The sequence below is a fragment of the Cibotium barometz genome, chromosome 3 (assembly GCF_041138505.1).
Source record: "Cibotium barometz isolate CiBa-2024 chromosome 3, ASM4113850v1, whole genome shotgun sequence".
NCBI classification, from domain to species: Eukaryota; Viridiplantae; Streptophyta; class Polypodiopsida; order Cyatheales; family Cibotiaceae; genus Cibotium; species Cibotium barometz.
In genome coordinates, this window is record NC_141048.1 from 53250259 (window position 1) to 53271921 (window position 21663).

The following is a 21663-nucleotide window of genomic DNA, read 5'->3' on the forward strand; positions in this document are numbered from 1 at the left end:
CGCTTTTGGGTTGCTCTTTTCTCAAACTTGGGCACTAAGTTAGATTTTTCTACGGCTTTCCATCCGAAATCGAATGGACAAACCGAAGTTACAAATAGCACTATCTTAGATATGCTTAGAGCCTATGTTTCCCAGCAACCTAGTGCATGGGATAAGTACATACACCTACTCCAATTTGCTTATAATAATACTCCTCATACTGCTACTGGTCGAGCACCATTTGAGATTATCTATGGAAGAGCATTGCCTATTCCGGCTACTAGACTCTCTCATAAGATTGAAGCAGCCGACCAATATGTTAGAGACTTTGATCGCATTCTATCTGAAGTGCGTGATTGTATTCAAAGAGCTCAAGAGAAGTATACATTACAAGCAAATAGGAAGCGCAAAGATTTTTTCATTTCAAGAAGGTGATTATGTACTTTTGAGAATTGAAAAGCGTCGATTAAAGAGTGTGGACATATCGAGGAACACTTCGTACTCACCCAACATATGAGGAACCACCTCTTATTGAAGGAGAGGAAGAAGTACTAGTTCCTGATGCTATCATTAACCAAGAGATAACAACAACAAGGACAGGTAATCAATACTTCAAGTATCTTTTGACTTTTAAGAATCATCCACAAGAAGATGCTAAATGGATGCCTGAGAAATTTTTCCGAGTTTACCCTGAAATTCTTCATTCTTTTCAAACCCAGCAAATCTGCAATTGAGGACAATTGCAAACTCAAGCAAGAGGGATGTCATGAGAATATATTTTAAGTCCTCTAGAAAAATATTATTTATCCCCTCTTGAGTAATTTGGGGACGCCTAGATCTAGATTACTCTTGCGTCATGCCAGCTAGGTTAATATCGTGGGTGATACCACTATAAATATTAATACGTGCGGTATATGGCGTATGTTTGAGGCCACCTATGATTATTTCAGTTAGGTTTGTATGGCAGGGTGATTCCTGGGGTACTTACGCCTGGTAGTCATGAGTTGGTGATGATTTGTGCCTGTTTAATATTTGTGGGATTAATGTAATAATTAATTGGGCTTATATTTTTAGGTGATGAAGACTATGGGAATTGAAGAGTTTACTTTGGAAGAAATGTCTTGGATCATCACATTTCATTTTTTGGCAAGCATAGTAGCTTGTAACCTTATCAAATGATTTTTCCATTTTGAACTTTAGGAAAGATACATTTATTTATGTGGAATTTATTAAAGCCTATGGCTTTACCCTAGTCCCAATTTGACACTCTATTTTTGTTAAAGAAGAGTGCCGTGCTCTCTAAAAAGCACATCTTGTATTTTGGGGACTATGGCCTAATTTTGGTGAAAAGGAAAGCTAATAAAGAAATACTCTTGTGTGGGGAGAGGCCACGCACAAGAGGGGGGAAGATTGCACCCAATATGGTCTTTTTGGAGCTAAGTATTTTTGTTTAAGTGTTTAATTTTTCAATTGATTTGATTTAGTTGAAGCTTACAAGCAATGGTTTTTATGATTGAATTAATTCTCTACTTTTCCACAATCAATTCCTAGAATAAGATTCTGGTTGCATTCTCTGCATTGCCCTACACCCTGCTCTCCTAACTCTCTGATGTGCAACGGGGGACAAGGATAGATCTCAAGCTCCCATGCTTGTCTTATTCTAATTTGGAGGGCCCCATGATTTTCAACCCTCATTTTCCAGTCAGTCAAACCCCTTTTCTGACGCCGGATTATGTTCTCCCTCTCACACACACACATACACACTATTACACATTCTCTCTCTAACACACATACACACTATTATGCATTCTCTCTCTAACACACACACACACATACACACTATTTCACACTCTCTCTAGAACAGACACTCACGCACACTATAACGCACACATACACACTATAACACATGCGACCAACAAAAAAATCATAGATGCGTTGGTAGGATTTGTACCGCGTACCTCTTGGTTTAAACTCATAAACCTTTCCATTACACTACACTCCAGTTGATGACAAACCTTGCAAGGAAACGTAATATAATATTGTTTTAAAAACCTAACTGCATAAAAACAGGCACCGAAACCCACCGGAGCCCAAAGAGTGACTAGGCCGACGAGCCCGAAGCCCTTTCCACCGTATCAATACGACGACGAGGGAAGCTTGAGATCTATCCTCGGCCTGCAACAACGAGCGGCTGGATCTTTACCTCTCTCTTCCATGTGCAGGTGCAGCCTCAGTCAAGCGCCCTCCCCTCCTCTCCCCCGCTCTCTCTCTCTCCACATAGATCTACTCCTCTCCCAATGCAGACCGATGTTCATGCCTTCTCCCCTCTCTCTCCACGAAGCAGACCAGCTGGCCCCCTGTAGATTGACTGCTTCTCCTCCCTAATATTTTTATTTTGGTTTTTTTTGGCACAAGAAATTGTTGAGACCGAAGCACTGAAAAAGCACTTAAAAATCCAAACACAATTTCTTTGATCATGACAATCCGACTCCTAGATATCCCATCTTTCACATGATTCAACATCTTAGTCGTCGATCTCACTTCTATGAATTGCAATCTAACCTCATCGACTGCTCATCTTTGATCGTTGATTCTACTTTTAAATCGTGATCTAACCTCACCTGATCTTACATCCTCGATTGTCGATCTTACTTCTCAAATCATGATCCCACCTCAACGATCTCACATCTTTGATCCCACCTCACCTCACCGATCTCAGATCTTTAATCGTTGATTTTACTTTTCAAATCGCAATCCGACCTCACCAATCTCACATCTTTGATCTTCGATCCTACTCGCCTCAAGTCCGGTTTCAAAGGACATTTTCAAGATTGCTTAAACCGGTCACTATGAGTTTTTAGTTATGCCATTTGGTTTGACTAATGCCCTGGCTACTTTCAACAAAATGATGAATAGAATATTCTTGAAACATCAAAATTTTGTTGTAGTATTTTTTGATGATATCTTAGTTTTCAGTAAGAATCATCAAGAGCACGAACAACATTTGAAAAAAGTATTCTTACTCTCTGCGTAAATGTAGGGTGAGTTCGCATTGTTGCTATATATAGTGATTGTGCTAACGTTTCACTTGAGTCGAATCGGAGTTCTCAAAAGTTTGATCGCTCGATTGTTGATTTAAAGTCAGATTGACATAGATTTGATCATAATGATTTAAAGGGTCTGGTGATTTGTAAAGTCAAATTCGACGATTCGAAGATAACGATCAGAGGGTGACAATAGCGAGATTGGATTGCAATTTGAGAAGTAGGTCGATAATCAAAAGATGTGAGATCGGTGAGGTCGGATTGTGATTTTGGTTCTTGACAGTAATCTTGTTTAAAGTGTGTACACAAATGAATGCAAATATGTGTGCACGTGCATGTTTTCAATTATGTTTTCAGGTTTTTGGTTATGTTTCTAGGTTTTTTTGTTTTTTATCATTCCCAATACGTTGCATATGCACACATTGACTAGGGTTCGAGGCTTACCATGTGCATGCTCAACGAGCAAGAACAGAGAATCCTTTGTCTCCATCCACAACGAAAGCTTGGAACCACCATGGCCGGCTTGATTGTACACTTGTTGGAGCTGTATCTTTCCAACTCCAGCTTGCAAGTTGGTATTGCGACTTGACGCACATAGATGTCGTGGAGTCGTCATGATCTTTTTGGACCCTAGGGTTGCTCGACGGTGCCACAAAAGTGTATGCACAGTTCAATTTGGGATTCAATACCATGGGTGGCTCTGCTTCAATGGAAACAAGGACAAGTAGGATCACAACATATGGGCAAGGTGTGTGCACGAAGTCCACCGGCTCTTTCGACTTTTCTGAAGGTGGTGTTGGCACAATAGTCGAGGTGAAAGCCACTACTATCCGTTCCTACATAAACTTGGGAGTTGGTATCGAAAGCATGGCTTTGGGTCTCCATACCCACTTGGATTTAACATTTGAGGGTGTCGTAAGGTTGCTTTATATGTTCCAACACCATCTTACAAAAGTTAAGTGCCCATCCGTACGGGTAAGATGGCGAAGTGCCTTACGGTAGGGGGGAGGGAGGGAGGGCGGTGGGGGGGAGGGAGGGAAGGGGACAAACAAACACAAAAAATGGAGAAGAGTTCAAAGGCAAGAGATGAACCACACTTGGGTCAACCAAATGAGGCCATTCTTAAAATTCTTCACAAGATTGCCTTGGGACCCAACCATATGCCATTCTGAACATTTTATCAGTGCTTGTCAATTTTTGGATTGTTCCAAGATGTATGGCTCTTGTGGTCTACTTAAAGATGTCTATGTTTCACTAGACATGCCATATCCCCACTGGGCACTCACTGTATACACACACATACACGCACACACGCACACACATGCACCACACATGCGCAGAAGCGAAAGGGGTGAAGGAGGTGCAGGTAACGAACACTCATAGCTGGCACATCTATGCACGGGCACAGTAACAATGTAAGCAGGTGTGCATACTTTTTCCAATTTGGAATTGTAACATTTGGCAAGGTAATCCTTGTCATCACTATCAAATAAAAAACAAGGCAAAACAGCTGCACAAGAAGAGATTACCATTCCCTATGGACATCATTATTATGAGTCTATTGTCGTGTTTTTTTTTTCATGTGATTTGGGTACATTCATCGTGTACGTTCTCAAAACTAAGCACTTTTCAGCAGGGTTGATTGTGCAGTAAATCAGTTAGAATTGAAACATGCATTTGTACTCAAGCTCCTCATTACATGCAGTAGGAGTTCCACAAAAGGAACAAAAATTTTCATGCTCCTGCATGATGAGCGTGTAATTATCCTGTCAATGAATCGATGTGACCACACTTTTGTTTGGAGAGTACCGCGTTTCCAACTCAAACCAAGACTCTAGGCTCATTAACTCGTTGAATTCTTCAAAGGTTGCTAGCTTACTAAGGTCATCCCTCGTGGTGCCTTTCTCTTTCAGAGTCTTCACAATGTCTACGAGCGCTCGGGCCGTTGCATACAACGTCGTAAGGGGATGTACAATAAGATGAAAACCCATGTCTTTCAACTCCTCAGGTGTATGCAGTGGAGTGATGCCACCCTCCAGCATGTTGCAAACCCTGTAGCCTTTTGTCCTCCTACCAATCTCCTTCAGCTCTTCATCGTCGCGTGGGGCTTCCACAAAACTTGCATCGGCACCAGCCTGACAAAAAAAATAGGTAAGTAAGGTTCCAAGTTCTGGAACACCTAGCCCCAACCTTGGATGTACAGGAATGGCTTCCAGTCATCCCTTCCTTTCCTCTTCAAGGTTCATCAGTAGATATGTTTAGAGCAGAAAGTTGACAGCTTGAAACCTACTTCCATGTAAAGATTGGCCCGTGCTATGGCTTCCTCTAGGCCATTCTTTGCTGAGGTGGCACGGGCATCAGTCCTTGCAACCAAGAAGAAATCCTTATCTCCAATGGCATCTCGTGCTGCTGCTATCTTCTGTGCATGCTCCTCAGCTGGAATAACCTGTTTTGACAAGACAATCAAAGCATGGTTCAAAATAAAGCAAACACCAACAATCCATTGAATGAATGGGACAACATGGACTTAAGGTCGTCACCTGCTTTCCACGCATATGGCCTTCCAGAACACGGTGCAAAACAATAATATGGAGCTAGATTAGTTCCAGTTATGTCATACATGGCAAACACATACACATCAACTACAGGCATGAATGTAGTAATCAAACCAAGCAACATTTTTGCAAAATCTTTCCAGTCAACGCACCGCATTTCTTGGGCCAGACTTGATCCTGGGACAGAGACCAAAACAAAGAGCATTAGAAAAACCTCCACAACGTCTCGGTGCATTTATTTTGTCACCTAAGGTCTGTTATAGAGATCCATTCACAACTCGAGTCATGCATGCATTTACCTCAAGAAAACATCCTGCTGCACCTGCAGCAATCAGATCCTTGACAGTCCTCTGTACATTCAGAGCGTTACCTCCACCCGTGTCTGAATCAAAATGATCCACAAGACAAGTTAGTCTTGACATTTGCCACAGTAGCTCATCAGCTGTAATATTTAATATTTTTAGTGCTTGAAATCTTGAGGGCCATTGCTATTTTGACCTAGTCCAGACTCCAAATTAGGGAAAGAAGCAAGATTTATTAGGCAAAGAAGCAAGATTTATAAGTGCCGATGGTATTCATTTTGGCATTAGATCATCCCTGCAAATTTAAGGCTTCACTCCTTTAGTTCACCTGATCTTCCAACAATCACCCTAAGAGTTAATCTCTAGCATCTGATCATCTACCCAGGATTGCAGTCGCCTTGTTCATACATCTAGCACACCACCAGATGGCTGCTCTCATGCAGCGTGAGTGGACAAAAAAGCACCTTTCTAGAATGCCCCCAACCTCCACCTTAGTAGTAGACGAGCTAATGTAACAGGGTTTGGATGTAAAATCTTAATATTTTCACTTAATTAAAAACAACACGATGCAAACACGATTCATGGTGTCTGCATACATGCTTCGGTTTGGGGACTAATAGATGGGCCTGTTTCCCTGTTTGGGTATTCTTTTACATTCCAAATCCGGATACAATGCTTTGCCGAGGTATAGTGTCCCTGTCATCCCATCCCATGTGCACACAATCAAACACTACCAACTACCAGGAATTGGCTTTCCATGTAGAGGTCTCAGGCTAACCATTCCTCCGTTCTTCCCCAACGAGCATGAGTTGCTTTCCACAATCTCAAGCCCACTTCCAAAAAAACACAGGTCTTTAAGCCTTCAACACAACATACCTTTTTCCTCTTTGTTCTCTGTTTTATCACCAACCATGCAGTTTGGGGAAATTTTACACCCGACACTAAAATTCCCATAACTTTTTGCTCAATCGTAGCTTTTCACATTAGCACGAAGCCCTTTCAAGCTCTTTTCATTGGTATGACTCAGTTTCCCTATCTTTGATTCAATAAAATGCTGTCATCCTCTATGTTTTGCTATTTTCTTGGCCCTTTCGCCAACAAGGTTTCGGCCAAATCGACCTATCTGATTTGATGAACCTTATGAATTTTCACGTTTAGTGACTATTCACATCATCTTCGATAGGAAAATATTCTTTATGCAAAGATTAGCTCTCATGTTTGGTGCAGAGAGATTGAGTGAAATCCTCAATTTACCTAAGCCCTTTATATTCCCATGGTCGAGTATAATGTCACTAGGGATGGCGCCTTGGGAAAGATTGTGAGCTCTAGCATATGTGGTTATCCATTTGGTGTGTATTGAAAACATAAGAAAGTGCATGAAGTTTAGTACCACCAATTTCATTGTATGTATATATATATATATATATATAAGTCACCCATAGCCATAGACCTAAGGGGAGTCAAAAGACCTGGGCAGCCAGGCGGCACAGCCAGTTGGCCAGCCCTTAAAGGGCCAGTTCAGCAACTCGGCCAGCACAGATGGCTTTCACAGCCAGTCGGCTAGCATAACAGGTGGCCTGGACAGAGTGTGGCAGCAGCCAGAGTGCCCATGTGAAAAGCGCCTATTCTTAGGCTGATAAACAAGTCGTGGAGCAACATTAAAACAGGCTGACTGCTTTATTAACCCACCAACCAGATTATATATTGAGCCTGTAAAAGCATGGGCTAATTAGTCATTTAGTTATCTCATTATTCACAAAGTGCTGAAGAACTCCAAGGGCCAGGACAGCCAAAGGAAGCCTAATGCAACGGTGAACTTGAAGGTCAAGAATCAGGTCATCTTCAGACTGCAGGTTTACAGCCAAGGAAGATCTCCAAGAAGTCAGTCTTTTTCATCATTCAATAAAGCAAATACACCAATCCTTGGTGGGGGCCCTGCAAAGGGTATTTGGGACCCAATCGGGTGTACCATGTCTTTATTGTGCTGCTTCTCTCTCTCTCTCTCTCTCTCTCTCTCTCTCTCTCATCTCCGCTACATTGTGCAATCGTCCAAAACCAAGGTGCTGAATATTCATTATTTAAAGTATAATCCTGACTGTAAGTTTCCGAATGTTACAGGGGTATCAGAGCTTTGCCTTTCGGTAAAGAGATTCGGCCAAGAAAAAAAAAAAAAAAACTTTCGCTTGTGTGTTTGTTTTTCAAACACCAGTTGCACTCCCATTCCGGTGCAACTCCTGTCACTCAAAGGACGGTTGGTTTCTAGGCTTGGGAAGAGGCCGGAAACGTCTCCCACACACATAGTGGATGGTATTGTTGTGGTCAGGGAAAAACTTGACCACTCCCACTATAGTGAATTCTGACGATGAGAGAGAACACCAAATCCCAACAGAAATTGTTTCTTCAACAATGACTACTTCCAAAAGTCAAGTCATCACTGATGACACAAACGCCATGTTCCAGGAATTTATGCGCATCATAGCGCAACAAGGGGAACAGATGCAAGCATGTACGGCTTCTATAAAGGCCTTGGAGAAAAGAATACCTCTTCTATAAAGGCCTTGGAGAAAAGGATACCTCTTCAAGAAACCTCGACACTCATTCCCCCCTGCTCTCCTCCGCCAGTCATTACTAAGATCCCTTCCCAGATCCTTGCTTCGGCTACTCCCTTGAGGAGTTAACACAACATTCCTGTGCGTTACATGAATTGCAGGTACGGGAGGTAGAGCTTCGAACACAATCAGCAGCCCGCGCTACCGCACTTGAGGACCAATGTCGACACGTGGAGCACGAGCGATACCTCGCAGCTCTCCACACAAGGAGAGTACTCGTGACTTCTTTGACTCATCTTCACGAGAAGGTGAATTTTAGTAAGTAAAATGGTAAACTCGATCCCACAACTCTGTATTCCTAGATTCATCAATTTGAAGCCTAATTTGTTGCAGTGGTGGTGTTAGCTAGTTGCTACATCGACATTATGGAGTTGTCCCTACGATTGGGACCAATTTGTCACTCACCTCAAGAAGCGTTTCTACCGCCTCATTATCTTAAGCAACTCAAGGACGAGTATCGAGGATTGCGCCAGAATGTGCTACCTATCCTCCAATTTACAAATAAAGTCATTCACCTAACTTTACAGTTGCAAAAATCGGATGCGGACAAAAGAGATCCATTCCTCTAAAGTTTGGACATGCAAATCTAGTGGGATGTGTGCATGTTTGCACCAAAGACTTGGCACTTTCACTTGCACAAAGTGCCGAGATGAGATGAAGTATAACAACGAAAAACCAAAGACCTCCTAGCCCAGCGTAGCCAAGGCACCCACTACCTCTGGCAAGAACCAGAAATAGACCCAATCAATGTCTACCACGGAAGCCTCTAGCTCCAAGAACTCGAATAAGAGACCTTGCCTTACTCCAAACCAAAAGGCTCTCGTCCACAAGATAGATGATAAGCTTATATATATATATATATATATATATATACCTAGATGAATCCGAGAACATGCCCAAATTCACCTTTTAGAAACGTGTGTTTTATATACTCATGGTAGTCAACCCACACGACTATATAACTATCAACTCCATTATGCATAGTATGGACTAGATACTACGACATCCCCACTAACGTCATCACTGCCCAATAGTGGGTGTAGAACTCTGTATCAAGATATGCTCTCACACACGCACTCCCCCCCCCCCCCCCCCACACACACACACACACACATAAGAGCATATATTCACACAAAGCTCTTCGTACTGAGTTTCTGTCAAACCTCCGGAGATGCAGGGCAGACTCAGCCATAATGAAGCCTAACACTAAGGGAAGTAGCTAATAGAAAGAATTAGTCCAGCAAATAAGTAGTTGATAGGGCAAATGCACCGCTAAAGATAGAAAGAATAAGCACAATATCAACTCGCCGCAACTCGAACGAAAACTTCACAATGTGAAATCTGCATGTCCGCTAATACGGCTGAATTATATACCTAGATGAATCCGAGAACATACCCAAATTCACCTTTTAGGAACGTGCATGTTATATACTCATGGTAGTCAACCCACAAGACTATATAACTATCAACTCCATTATGCATAGTATGGACTAGATACTACGACATCCCCACTAACGTCATCAGTGCCCAATAATGGGTGTAGAACTATGTATCAAGATGTACTCTCACACACACACTCCACACACACACACACACACACACACATAAGAGCATATATTCACACAAAGCCCTTCGTACTGAGTTTCTGTCAAACCTCCACAGATGCAAGGCAGACTCAGCCATAATGAAGCCTAGCACTAAGGGAAGTAGCAAATAGAAAGAATTAGTATAGCAAATAAGTAGTTGATAGGGCAAATGCACCGCTAAAGATAAAAAAAATAAGCACAATATCAACTGGCCGCAACTCGAACGAAAACTTACAATGTGAAATCTGCATGTCCGCTAATACGGCTGAATTATATACCTAGATGAATCCGGGAACATGCTCAAATTCACCTTTTAGGACCGTACATGTTATATACTCATGGTAGTCAACCCACAAGACTATATAACTATCAACTCCATTATGCATAGTATGGACTAGATACTACGACATCCCCACTAACGTCATCACTGCCCAATAGTGGGTGTAGAACTCTGTATCAAGATATGCTCTCACACACGCACTCCACACACACACACACACACATAAGAGCATATATTCACACAAAGCCCTTTGTACTAAGTTTCTGTCAAACCTCCGGAGATGCGAGGCAGACTCAACCATAATGAAGCCTAGCACTAAGGGAAGTAGCAAATAGAAAGAATTAGTACAGCAAATAAGTAGTTGATAGGACAAATGCATCGCTAAAGATAGAAAGAATAAGCACAATATCAACTGGCCGCAACTCGGACGAAAACTTCACAATGTGAAATCTGCAATGTGCATGTCCGCTAATACGGCTGAATTATATACCTAGATGAATCCGGGAACATGCCCAAATTCGCCTTTTAGGAAAGTGCATGTTATATACTTATGGTAGTCAACCCACAAGACTATATAACTATCAACTCCATTATGCATAGTATGGACTAGATACTACGACATCCCACTAACGTCATCAGTGCCCAATAGTGGATGTAGAACTCTATATCAAGATATGCTCACACACATGCACTCCACACACACACACACACACGTAAGAGTATATATTCACACAAAGCCCTTCGTACTGAGTTTCTGTCAAACCTCCGGAGATGCAGGGCAAACTCAGCCATAATGAAGCCTAGCACTAAGGGAAGTAGCAAATAGAAAGAATTAGTACAGCAAATAAGTAGTTGATAGGGCAAATGCACCGCTAAAGATAGAAAGAATAAGCACAATATCAACTGACCGCAACTTGGACGAAAACTTCACAATGTGAAATCTGCATGTCCGCTAATACGGCTGAATTATATACCTAGATGAATCCGGGAACATGCCCAAATTCACCTTTTAGGAACGTGCATGTTATATACTCATGGTAGTCAACCCCCAAGACTATATAACTATCAACTCCATTATGCATAGTATGGACTAGATACTACGACATCCCCACTAACGTCATCACTGCCCAATAGTGAGTGTAGAACTCTGTATCAAGATATGCTCTCACACGCACTCCACACACACACACACACACACATAAGAGCATATATTCACACAAAGCCCTTCGTACTAAGTTTCTGTCAAACCTCCAGAGATGCCAAACAGACTCTGCCATAATGAAGCCTGGCACTAAGGGAAGTAGCAAATAGAAAGAATTAGTACAGCAAATAAGTAGTTAATAGAGCAAATGCACCGCTAAAGATAGAAAGAATAAGCACAATATCAATTGGCCGCAACTCGGACGAAAACTTCACAATGTGAAATCTGCATGTCCGCTAATACGGCTGAATTATATACCTAGATGAATCCGAGAACATTCCCAAATTCACCTTTTAGGAACGTGCATGTTATATACTCATGGTAGTTAACCCACAAGACCATATAACTATCCAACTTCATTATGCATAGTATGGACTAGATACTACGACATCCCCACTAACATCATCAGTGCCCAATAGTGGGTGTAGAACTCTGTATCAAGATATGCTCTCACACACGCACTCCACAATCCTAAAGAGCACGAACAATACAACGAGGGACGGTGTTTCCTTTGTCATACAAAAGGACACACTTCTAAGGTTTGCTTTAAGAAGACCCCTGTCACAAAACAGGGATGCCCGGAACAATAATAGACCATCACTTCAAATACTCGACATAGCAAGGAAACACAACAAAAGAACCTTAAACGATACAATAACACCGCACTGAGCCAGAACAGCCCGCCCCCTATGAACTTCTTTATTTAGAGAGAAGCTTTTACAATAACCAAGGTGCGGGTGTATACAGCACCGGATTTTCCACAAAGCATCAGTAAATCTCTTGCCCAGATATATCTCAAAACAATCCATGAATCAGCCCAAATAGTGTCCATAAAACAGCCCGCCCAAAACAGTCCCGAATTCCATGCAAAATCAGCCCCAAAACAGAGCCATAAACAGTCCCAAAAGAGCTCTCAAATCAGCCCAAAAACAGCTCCATAAACAGTCCATAAATCAGCCCAAAAACAAGTCGACCAGCCCTGTCAGGCTGTGGGAGTAAGCGACCAGCCATCTGGCTGCTCTGGAAGAAGTCGACCAGCTGAAAATAGCCCATAAACTTCTATACAGCCAGCGCAAGAGAGGGGGGAGAGAACAAACTACAGTCGGCCAACAGAGGAGAGAGAGAGAGAGAAGGCTCTAGAGAGATGCGCCTCCTCAAAAACAGCCCCCATCCCTTCTTTAATAGAGTCGACTGGCTATATTTGAAGTGCTTTTCCCTTTTTGCCCAACATAGGTGAACTTGCCCAAAAATATCAACTTTATGCTTTCCTTGGCTTGTACTCCAAGTTTTAGCCCAAAACTTTATGCCTTCCTTGGCTTGTACTCCAAGTTTTTAGCCCAAAAATATCAACTTTTATGCTTTTCCCAAGGTTGTTGGCCAAGTTTCTGAAGGGGAGAAGAAAGAATTAGGGTTAGGTCATGTGGGAGACATACACAGAGAAGCACAAGGGAGAGAGAGAGAGAGAGTTGTGGGGATAAGTCAACTCATGAGGCATGAGTGTGTGACTCCCCTATCACACATGTATATTGCACTAGTACACATAGTGCACTTAGTACATTAAAAGTACTAAGTGTACTATGTACTATAACTTATGGGCTTGTACACACTATAAGGGTGGACATAACGCCTTTACCCCAACAACCTCCCACTTAAAGGCAAAGGGCCCTTAAGTAAAGGAAAAGAAAAAATCAGCATGTACATGATAATATACAAGGCCATATCAAGGCTGAAACTGGCCTCATCCAATGCCCATCAAGTGTCTGCAATGAGCAAACCGCTCCGGAGGCAAACTCTTTGTCAACAGATCAGCCGGGTTGTCATCCGTGTGAATCTTAACAAGCTGAATTTGCTTGTTCTCTATCACCTCTCTGATGAAATGATACTTTACATCCACATGCTTCGTCTTTGCATGAAAGACAGGGTTCTTTGCCAACTGGATGGCACTCTGACTGTCACAATGCAACAATGGAATATCCCCTGTATAACCCAAATCAACCACTAACCGAGATAGCCATAATGCCTCCTTGCAAGCCTGTGTGGCTGCAATATACTCGGCCTCTGTAGTAGATAAGGCAGTGCACTTCTGCATCCTGGATATCCATGACACAGCACCTCCTGTGAATGTAAACACATAACCGGTAGTAGACTTCCGGTTATCTGGATGACCGGCATAATCCGAATCCGTGTAACCATGCACTAATGCATCCTGTTTGCCAAAGCAAATGCACAAATCCTGTGTGCCCTTCAGGTATCTCATGACACCTTTCACTGCTTCCCAATGCTTCTTGCCAGGGTTGGCCATGTATCTAGAAACCACTCCCACTGCAAATGCAATGTCCGGCCTAGTAGCAACCATGGCATACATGAGACTGCCACATGCTGAAGCATACGGAATCTTGGCCATATCAGCCCTGTCTCTATCTGACTGTGGGCTGTCCATAGCACTGAGTTTCACATATGGAGGCAAAGGAGTACTAGTCTTCTTCCCCCCGTCCATATTGAACCTCTGCAAGACTTTGCCAATGTATTCCTTCTGAGACAAATACAACACATGCTGATTTCTGTCCCGAAGTATCCGCATACCCAAGATGTGATTTGCATCACCCAAATCCTTCATATCAAAGGTTTGATGCAGCCTCTGCTTCAAGGCATCCATCTCTTTACGAGATTTCCCGGCAATCAACATATCATCAACATACAAGATGAGGATCAATAGACTGCCATCCAAAGCTTTCTTGGTGTACAAGCAGTGATCTATGTCACTTCTCCTGAATTTCTGTGATTTCATGAATGTATCAAATTTATGATACCATTCCCTTGGTGCCTGTTTGAGCCCATAAAGACTCTTTTTCAGCTTGCATACAAGCTTTTCCTTTCCACTCACTGCATAACCCTCTGGCTGCTGCATATATATCTCCTCATGGAGATCACCGTGAAGAAAAGCAGTCTTCACATCCATCTGAATCAAGTCCAGATCATCATGCGCAACCAAAGCCAACACAGCTCTAAGTGTGGTCATTTTGACCACTGGAGAGAAGATCTCCTCAAAGTCCACACCATATTCCTGCTTGAAGCCCTTAGCCACTAACCTGGCTTTGTATCTTGGCTTTGCATCTGATGCAACTTTGAGCCTGTATACCCACTTGCATGGCAAAACCTTCTTGCCTGCAGGCAAATGCACCAACTTCCATGTTTCATTTTTATGCAGAGAATCCATCTCTGACTTCATGGCACACTCCCATAGAGCTTTGTCTGCCCTCTGTAAAGCCTCTTTATAACATGAGGGCTCCCCACAGTCAGTAAGCATCAAGTAGTCAACCCCTGGAACAAACCTGTCAGGGGCTCTGGAGGGTCTTGTGGACCTCCGTACCCAATGACCATCATTTGCAGGTTGCTGTCCAGCCTGCATATCACCCATTGGTGGCCCTGTTCCATGCCATAAGGCTGAAAAATCATGCCCGGTATCTCCTCTAAGTGTGGTATATCCATAGGGATATCTTCTGCCATCTCTGGCTATCCATTTGGACCATTTTCAGCACCATTTAAGGGCTGGTTTTCCTGCTGTAATGGCTGATTTACAGCCCTTTGTTGTTGTCCATGATGTCCATCATCATCAAAGATGACTCTGCCAGGCTCCTGTTGCCTTGCAGGCTCCTTATACATGCATGTTTCATCAAAAATGACATCATTGCTGCGTATAATCTTTCTATTCACGGGATCCCAAAGTCTATACCCCATTTCACCTCTGTCACCATATCCTAGGAATATGCATTTGTGAGACTTAGGATCAAGTTTGGTGCGCATTTCCCTGCGTATGTGCACGTATGCAACGCAACCAAACACTCTCAAGTGCTTGTATGACGGAGGCTTCCCTGTCCATACTTCTTCTTGCACTTTCCCACCAAGCCTCGTGTTAGGTGACCTGTTTATAAGGTGAACGGCTGTCATAACAGCTTCAGCCCAAAAACCATGAGGTAATGCAGCATGTGACAACATAGAAGGTTCCTCCTGAATGGTCCTGTTCATCCTCTCTGCTGTCCCGTTTTGTGGAGGATCATAAGGAGTAGAGAGCTCCCTCTTGGTGCCTTTAGCATCACAAAAGTCCTGAAACTGTTTGGACATGTACTCTCCACCATTGTCGGAACGCAAAGCTTTCAGTGTTTTGCCAGTTTGATTCTCAACAAGAGCAACAAACTTCTCAAACACTGAGAATGTATCACTCTTCAAACGAAGAGGATAAACCCACACCTTGCGTGTGGCATCATCTATAAAAGACACAAAATATTTTGCCCCTCCCAAAGAAAGCTGAGGCATCTCACATACATATGTATGCACAAGCTCTAACTGAGCATCTTTCTGTCCAAGAGCTTTCTTGTGGGGGCATTGTAGTTGCCTACCATATATACAATGCTCACAAAACTGAAAACTTGAAAACTTTAGAGAAGGCGAGTAACCCAAACGAGACAATTGCTCCATTCCTTTGACACTCATGTGTCCCAACCGGCTATGCCACATAGAAATTTCCGGCAGCTCGGTTGCATTTACATTAGCATGGTGACAAACACCTGCATGCATAAAGTAAAGAGTGTCCACCTTAGAGCCTCTGGCAACAACCAGTGAGCCCTTACTAATCTTCCACTTTCCACGTCCAAATGTGGTAACATAATCAGCATCATCAAGCTGTCCAGTAGAAAGCAGATTCTTTTTGATCTCAGGCACATGCCTGACATCATGGAGCATAAGCTGTGAGCCATCTGAAAACACAAGCCTCACATCACCTCTGCCAAGAATCTTGCATGCATGGTTATCACCCAAATAAACCACTCCTTCATTGCCAGCAGTATACCTGACAAACAAGTCTCTGCAACCTGTGACATGAAAGGAGGCACCTGAATCAATGATCCATGAGTGCATACCATGACCACCTGTAAGAAGTGAATGGGCATCAAGTGAAGACGTAAAGAGGACCTCATCCTCACTGCCACCTGCATGTGACACATTGATTTCTTCAATCTTGACTCCACTTTTGCCCTTTGGCTTTACATCTTTGGCTTCATCTTTCTCTTTGTCTTTGCCTTTTCCCTTTTCCTTTTGATCATTTTTCCATTTGTAGCATTGCTTTTTAATGTGTCCCTTCTTGCCACAATAATGGCATTCCAAATCCTTTTTGGAGCGAGACTTGCTCCTTCCCCTTTCTTGGCTTTTCCCCCTTTGCTGGGATCTCCCACGTGCATTCATTGCATTGGACTTTCCAACAGAGTTGTTTTTCCTATTCATCTCTTCTTGAAGAAGAGCACCCTCAACATCTGCATATGACAGCATAGCATTCGAATTGTTAGTGGCTGTCCTGAATGTGTCCCAACTCTCTGGCAAAGTGCATAACAGAAAAGTGGCTTTGAACTCATCGTCCATTGCCAACTTTTGATTTCTTCAACCAATACACTTTGCTTGAGGCACTTTGTTGGGCATACAAGTCCTGCAATCTCTGCCACATTCCCCAAGCTGTCTTCTCTTCACGAATGCTGAAAAGTAATGAGTCTGACACAGACAACATGATAGTAGATCTTGCCAGCTCATCCATATCTTCCCACTCTTCAGCAGTAAGAGAAGCGGGCATTACACCCCTTTCTTTGATAGGCTTGTGCTGCTTTTTCTAGAGCAACACATTGTAGCACTGGGTTTGCCAAATATCATAATTATGCGAGCCTTCAAGCTTCTTGATGTGAAGCAATGAAGAGCTCTCACCTGTGGTTGCCATAGCAATATGCAACCTTTAATGCCTGACTCCCTGCAAAATGTGCAAACACTGCACCAAAAGCACACAAAGTGCTCACAGTTTTTCTCCCAAGCTTTATCTCCCACTGCGGAAGCACAAATGCAACTTTTCTCCCACTTTTTGTGATGAAATCACCAAAATCTGGTTGCTGCAGATTTTGGACAGCACCTTAAGTGTGCTCTGTTGCCCTTCCAAAGTACTGTACAGCAGTACCAAGTGCTCACCAATGATGTACCAAACCTGTACCGGCAAGTACAACAGCTGAAATTGAACCTTTTGGTCACTCAAAACAGTGTACAGCCATGCCAAAACTTGCACAAAGCTGTGCCAAATCTGTACCAGCAGGTACAGTAGCAATAAATGCTCTCTTGGCTGTCCAAATGAGTAAAAATCAGACTTTTACAGTCCCGAACACTGCATAAAACAGTCCCGAACAGAAATTGGGCAAAAGCCCCTTGACTGCAAGCTGATTTTTGAGGATTCAAGGCATAAATGTCTTGCTTGCTGCTTTGCCAAGCTCAACAAGCATACGAACTTGAAAAGCCCCTTGATTTACAGATCAATTTCTGATCATACATGGTACATTGACGCACATGAAGGCATCCAGAGTGTTCACGATGCTTCCCCCTGGCCACATATACATCAAATACATGAAAGCCCCTTGATTTACAGGCACATTGAGTGCTTGTAAGGCATCAACACATTATCCACAGCATCAAATGCGATTGCCTGCATGCAAATCAACTCAATCGGCACAAAAGCCACTTGATTTGCACTGCAATTTGCTGCAATTTGCTCCAATTTTGCCCAAATGTGCGATTTCTCACATCATCCAGCATGTATGAGTGCTTAATTGCACAATTACATCAAAAGCCCCAAATTTTGACATCCAATTTCCTGCAAATTGATCTTGATTGTGACCAATGTCCTGCAAATTGATCCTGATTGTGACCAATTTCACCCAATTTTGCCAATTTTGCTCAAAAATTGAGCAATTGGGCACCTGTACCTGCTCAATTGATTACTGTACTTGCTCAATTGCAAATCCCAAAAAAAAATTGAAGCATGTACCTCTGAAAAAAAAAATCTGTTTGCAGGAAAGAGGAGGGTCGTGTTGATGCTGCTGCAGTTGTGCAGGTGAAGGACTCCTCAGGCAAACTGCAGAAGACTGAGCCAATGGAGGGCTCCTGTTTGCAGCAACTGTGCAGAGAGGTGGTCGAGTTGCCACTTCACGGTCAAGCACAAGGGCGCTGGTAAGAGCTGGTCGTCAAGCTTTGCCACCAAGTTGCCCTTTGCTAATGCAATAGCCCGATTGCAGTGCCTTACGCTACGTAACAGCGTACGGTGACTTCCTTGCGCAGAAGCCTTCGCCGTGCTGTCGCCAACTCACCTTCGCTCCACGTCAATTCGCTGCTCCACGCTCGACGCCTTCGCTTCAGTTTCGCCTAGCGCCAGCCGACGACTAAAGCCTCCACGATTACACGCAGCCTGTTGACGCCTGGTTTACGCCTTACGCCTTGTGGCTAAGGCTCGACTAACGCCGCGTTCGTGTCCTTGCGCTTCTTCTCCAGTCGACTTTCACTTCACTGTCAGTCGCTAACTGACATGCCTTTAGCCACTACAAAGGTCTATTGCAGCACGTCACTTCGCCTCTCTGCTGAAGGAGAAAAGGCTGCTCTCGACTCCTTCTCTTTCCGCCCACCTGCCTGCGAATGGTTCAACACACGCAGCAAATGAATTCCAGTTGAATTCCAGCGATGCATCACTAGAGAACAAAACCCTAAAACCAGGGCTCTGATACCAGTTGAAGGGGAGAAGAAAGAATTAGGGTTAGGTCATGTGGGAGACATACACAGAGAAGCACAAGGGAGAGAGAGAGAGAGAGAGAGAGTTGTGGAGATAAGTCAACTCATGAGGCATGAGTGTGTGACTCCCCTATCACACATGTATATTGCACTAGTACACATAGTGCACTTAGTACATTAAAAGTACTAAGTGTACTATGTACTATAACTTATGGGCTTGTACACACTATAAGGGTGGGCATAACGCCTTTACCCCAACAGTTTCAAGTAGACGCCTCCTTTTGTCCACTTATCCATACCCAAAATAATAATATGTCCAGCCCTTCATTAATGATGTGTGAACACACCGACTTATAAACATTATTGTTGGGAAAATTCAATGTAAAGAAGTGTGTGTATGAGTAGGGGCATGTGAACCACCCCTTGTATGGATTATGTATGCAGGGATGTCATCCAGTGTGACTGGTCATCCTTATCCTCTCATGTACTTTGGGCTATATACTAGCCACCCCTATGTGTATATGAATATCACATTGAGCAAGATGTAGCCCTTGTGGATCTAGTGTTTTAGCTTAGGGTTTGTGGTTTTAATTAATCTTGCTTATGATTAATCTTGTCTCGTGCCCCATCCTTTGTCTACTCCCTGTGCAACCCTAAATCCTCCCAACCCTACTCCTACAGTGGTATCAGAGCTGGTTCTGCTGCAACCCGACTATCTCCACACGGAGTCGTCGCCGCTGCCGTCTCAGAGCCAAGCGACCACCGTCCCGTGCCTCTATTCTTGGCCGCCTGGCTTACACCCTTCTCAGCCTCGCCTGGAGCTTCTTCTCATGCCCGCCCATTCTCCTCATGGTCTCCCGCCAGTCTCGTTGCTTCGCTTGGTCAAAAGCCTTCGCTTGCTTCACTTTTTACATGACTACGTGGTGAAGAGCAGCAAGCTTCCTGAAGTTCTTGGCTCTTGTTACACTCCTGAACAAAAGAAAGCTTGGGACCAATGACTTTCCAGCTATGGTGCATGCATTGCAGAACCTATATGAAGTTGTGGTCCGTGATCTGAGAAGGCAACTTCTGGAGTCGCAGCATGTTTCCGGGTTGACAGCAACTTCTTCAAAGATTGGGGATAGATGCAAAATTTTGGGGATGGTGATAGTTGCAAGGTTGGGGAGCCTACCAAAATCAAAGCCAATCACCATTTCCTACCTTTTAGTAAGAGTCAAAGACAATCAAGACACTTCAATTTGGGGCTTTTCTTACTCTGTGTTTCGGAAATTTGATTTTATGTGAGCTTGTGTTTAGGGATTTTCATTAAGTTTGGGGCATTTTGAAGTCGGGGCATTCTGTGTTGACATTCATTGTCGATTAGGCATTTTGTCAAAGGCATTTGTGAGAATCAAAGCTATTCCGCCAAACATTTTGGGGCTTTTCTCATTTTCGCAAAAATTGAATGCCAATTAGGTGATCAATTTTGGGACTTCTGCCATTGTTTGCATAATCAGCCATCTAGAAACCCTTCTATGAAATTTAGGGCTTTTTCTATACGCTGAATTTTGGGACAAATTTAGGGCCTCAAGAAGCAGTAACCTCAAGAGAATGGGCAGACCTAGTCACTGTTAATAAAACCATGCAAATTGTAAAAGGACCTTAGGAAAAATCAAAGGGTGTTCAGAGTTAAACTCATCGAAGTCAATGATCATACTAAAAAAGAGAAACCAAGACTGGCAACAAGAGTTAGAGAATCTCTTTTTAAAAGAGCTTATTCAAATGCCATCCACATAGGAAAATGACCATGAGATGGAACTTATTCAAAAGTATATATAAAATGTCAATGCTTGAGTACATAAAACTCAAAGAAACAAATCTGACAAATATTGACGCAAGGATTCATCAACAGCGAGTGTATCTTAGGGACCCTATTTTAGAAGAAGGAGAATGGAACCTTCCAATTATGCATTACCTATAGAGGTCTAAAGATCAACTCACTGTGAAAAAACAAGTATCCTAATTCTAGGATTGATGAAACTCTGACTACTATACACAGACAAAGTTTTTACAAAGATCGATTTAAAGTCTAGTAACTATCAGATTTGAGTCAAGAAGAAAGACATTCCAAAGACAGCATTCAACTTCAGATGTGGGCATTATGAACACACCGTGATACCAATTGTGTTGACTGATGCCTTTCAACTTTCAATAGGCTCATACAAGGTATATTTAGGAAGAAGCTAGACAATCGTGCCTTGATGTTCTTTGATGATATTCTTATCTACCCTAAGGATTAAACAGAGCATGAAGCCCAAGTTAGAGAAGTTTTAGAAATCCTAAGGGAGCACCAAAAAAGATTAAGTGTACCTTCATTACAAACAAAATTGAATATCTGGGATTCATTGTCTCCAAAGATGGAATCTCATTAGACCTAGCAAGGTACAAGATATAGTGAAATGGCCTCAACTGTCCAACATCAAGGAAAGTTGAGGATTTCTCTGTATCACAAGGGGGTACCGTATCTTTATTTAGGATTATGAAAGA

The 21663-nt window shown here is 42.9% G+C and overlaps 1 protein-coding gene across 1 annotated transcript in view; it reads right to left on the minus strand.

Moving 5' to 3' along the window:
• Positions 1–4679: 4679 nt before the first annotated feature.
• LOC147640260 (carboxyvinyl-carboxyphosphonate phosphorylmutase, chloroplastic-like) overlaps positions 4680–21663 on the minus strand; it is a 46309-nt gene continuing 29325 nt past the window's right edge. Inside the window, exons 3-7 of the mRNA XM_086778663.1 lie at positions 5878–5960; positions 5731–5755; positions 5564–5583; positions 5314–5469; positions 4680–5158 (exon numbers count right to left, since the gene is read on the minus strand). Of these exons, the coding sequence (XP_086634789.1) occupies positions 4793–5158; positions 5314–5469; positions 5564–5583; positions 5731–5755; positions 5878–5960 (650 nt within the window). The 3' untranslated portion in view covers positions 4680–4792. The remainder of the gene's footprint in view (positions 5159–5313; positions 5470–5563; positions 5584–5730; positions 5756–5877; positions 5961–21663) is intronic.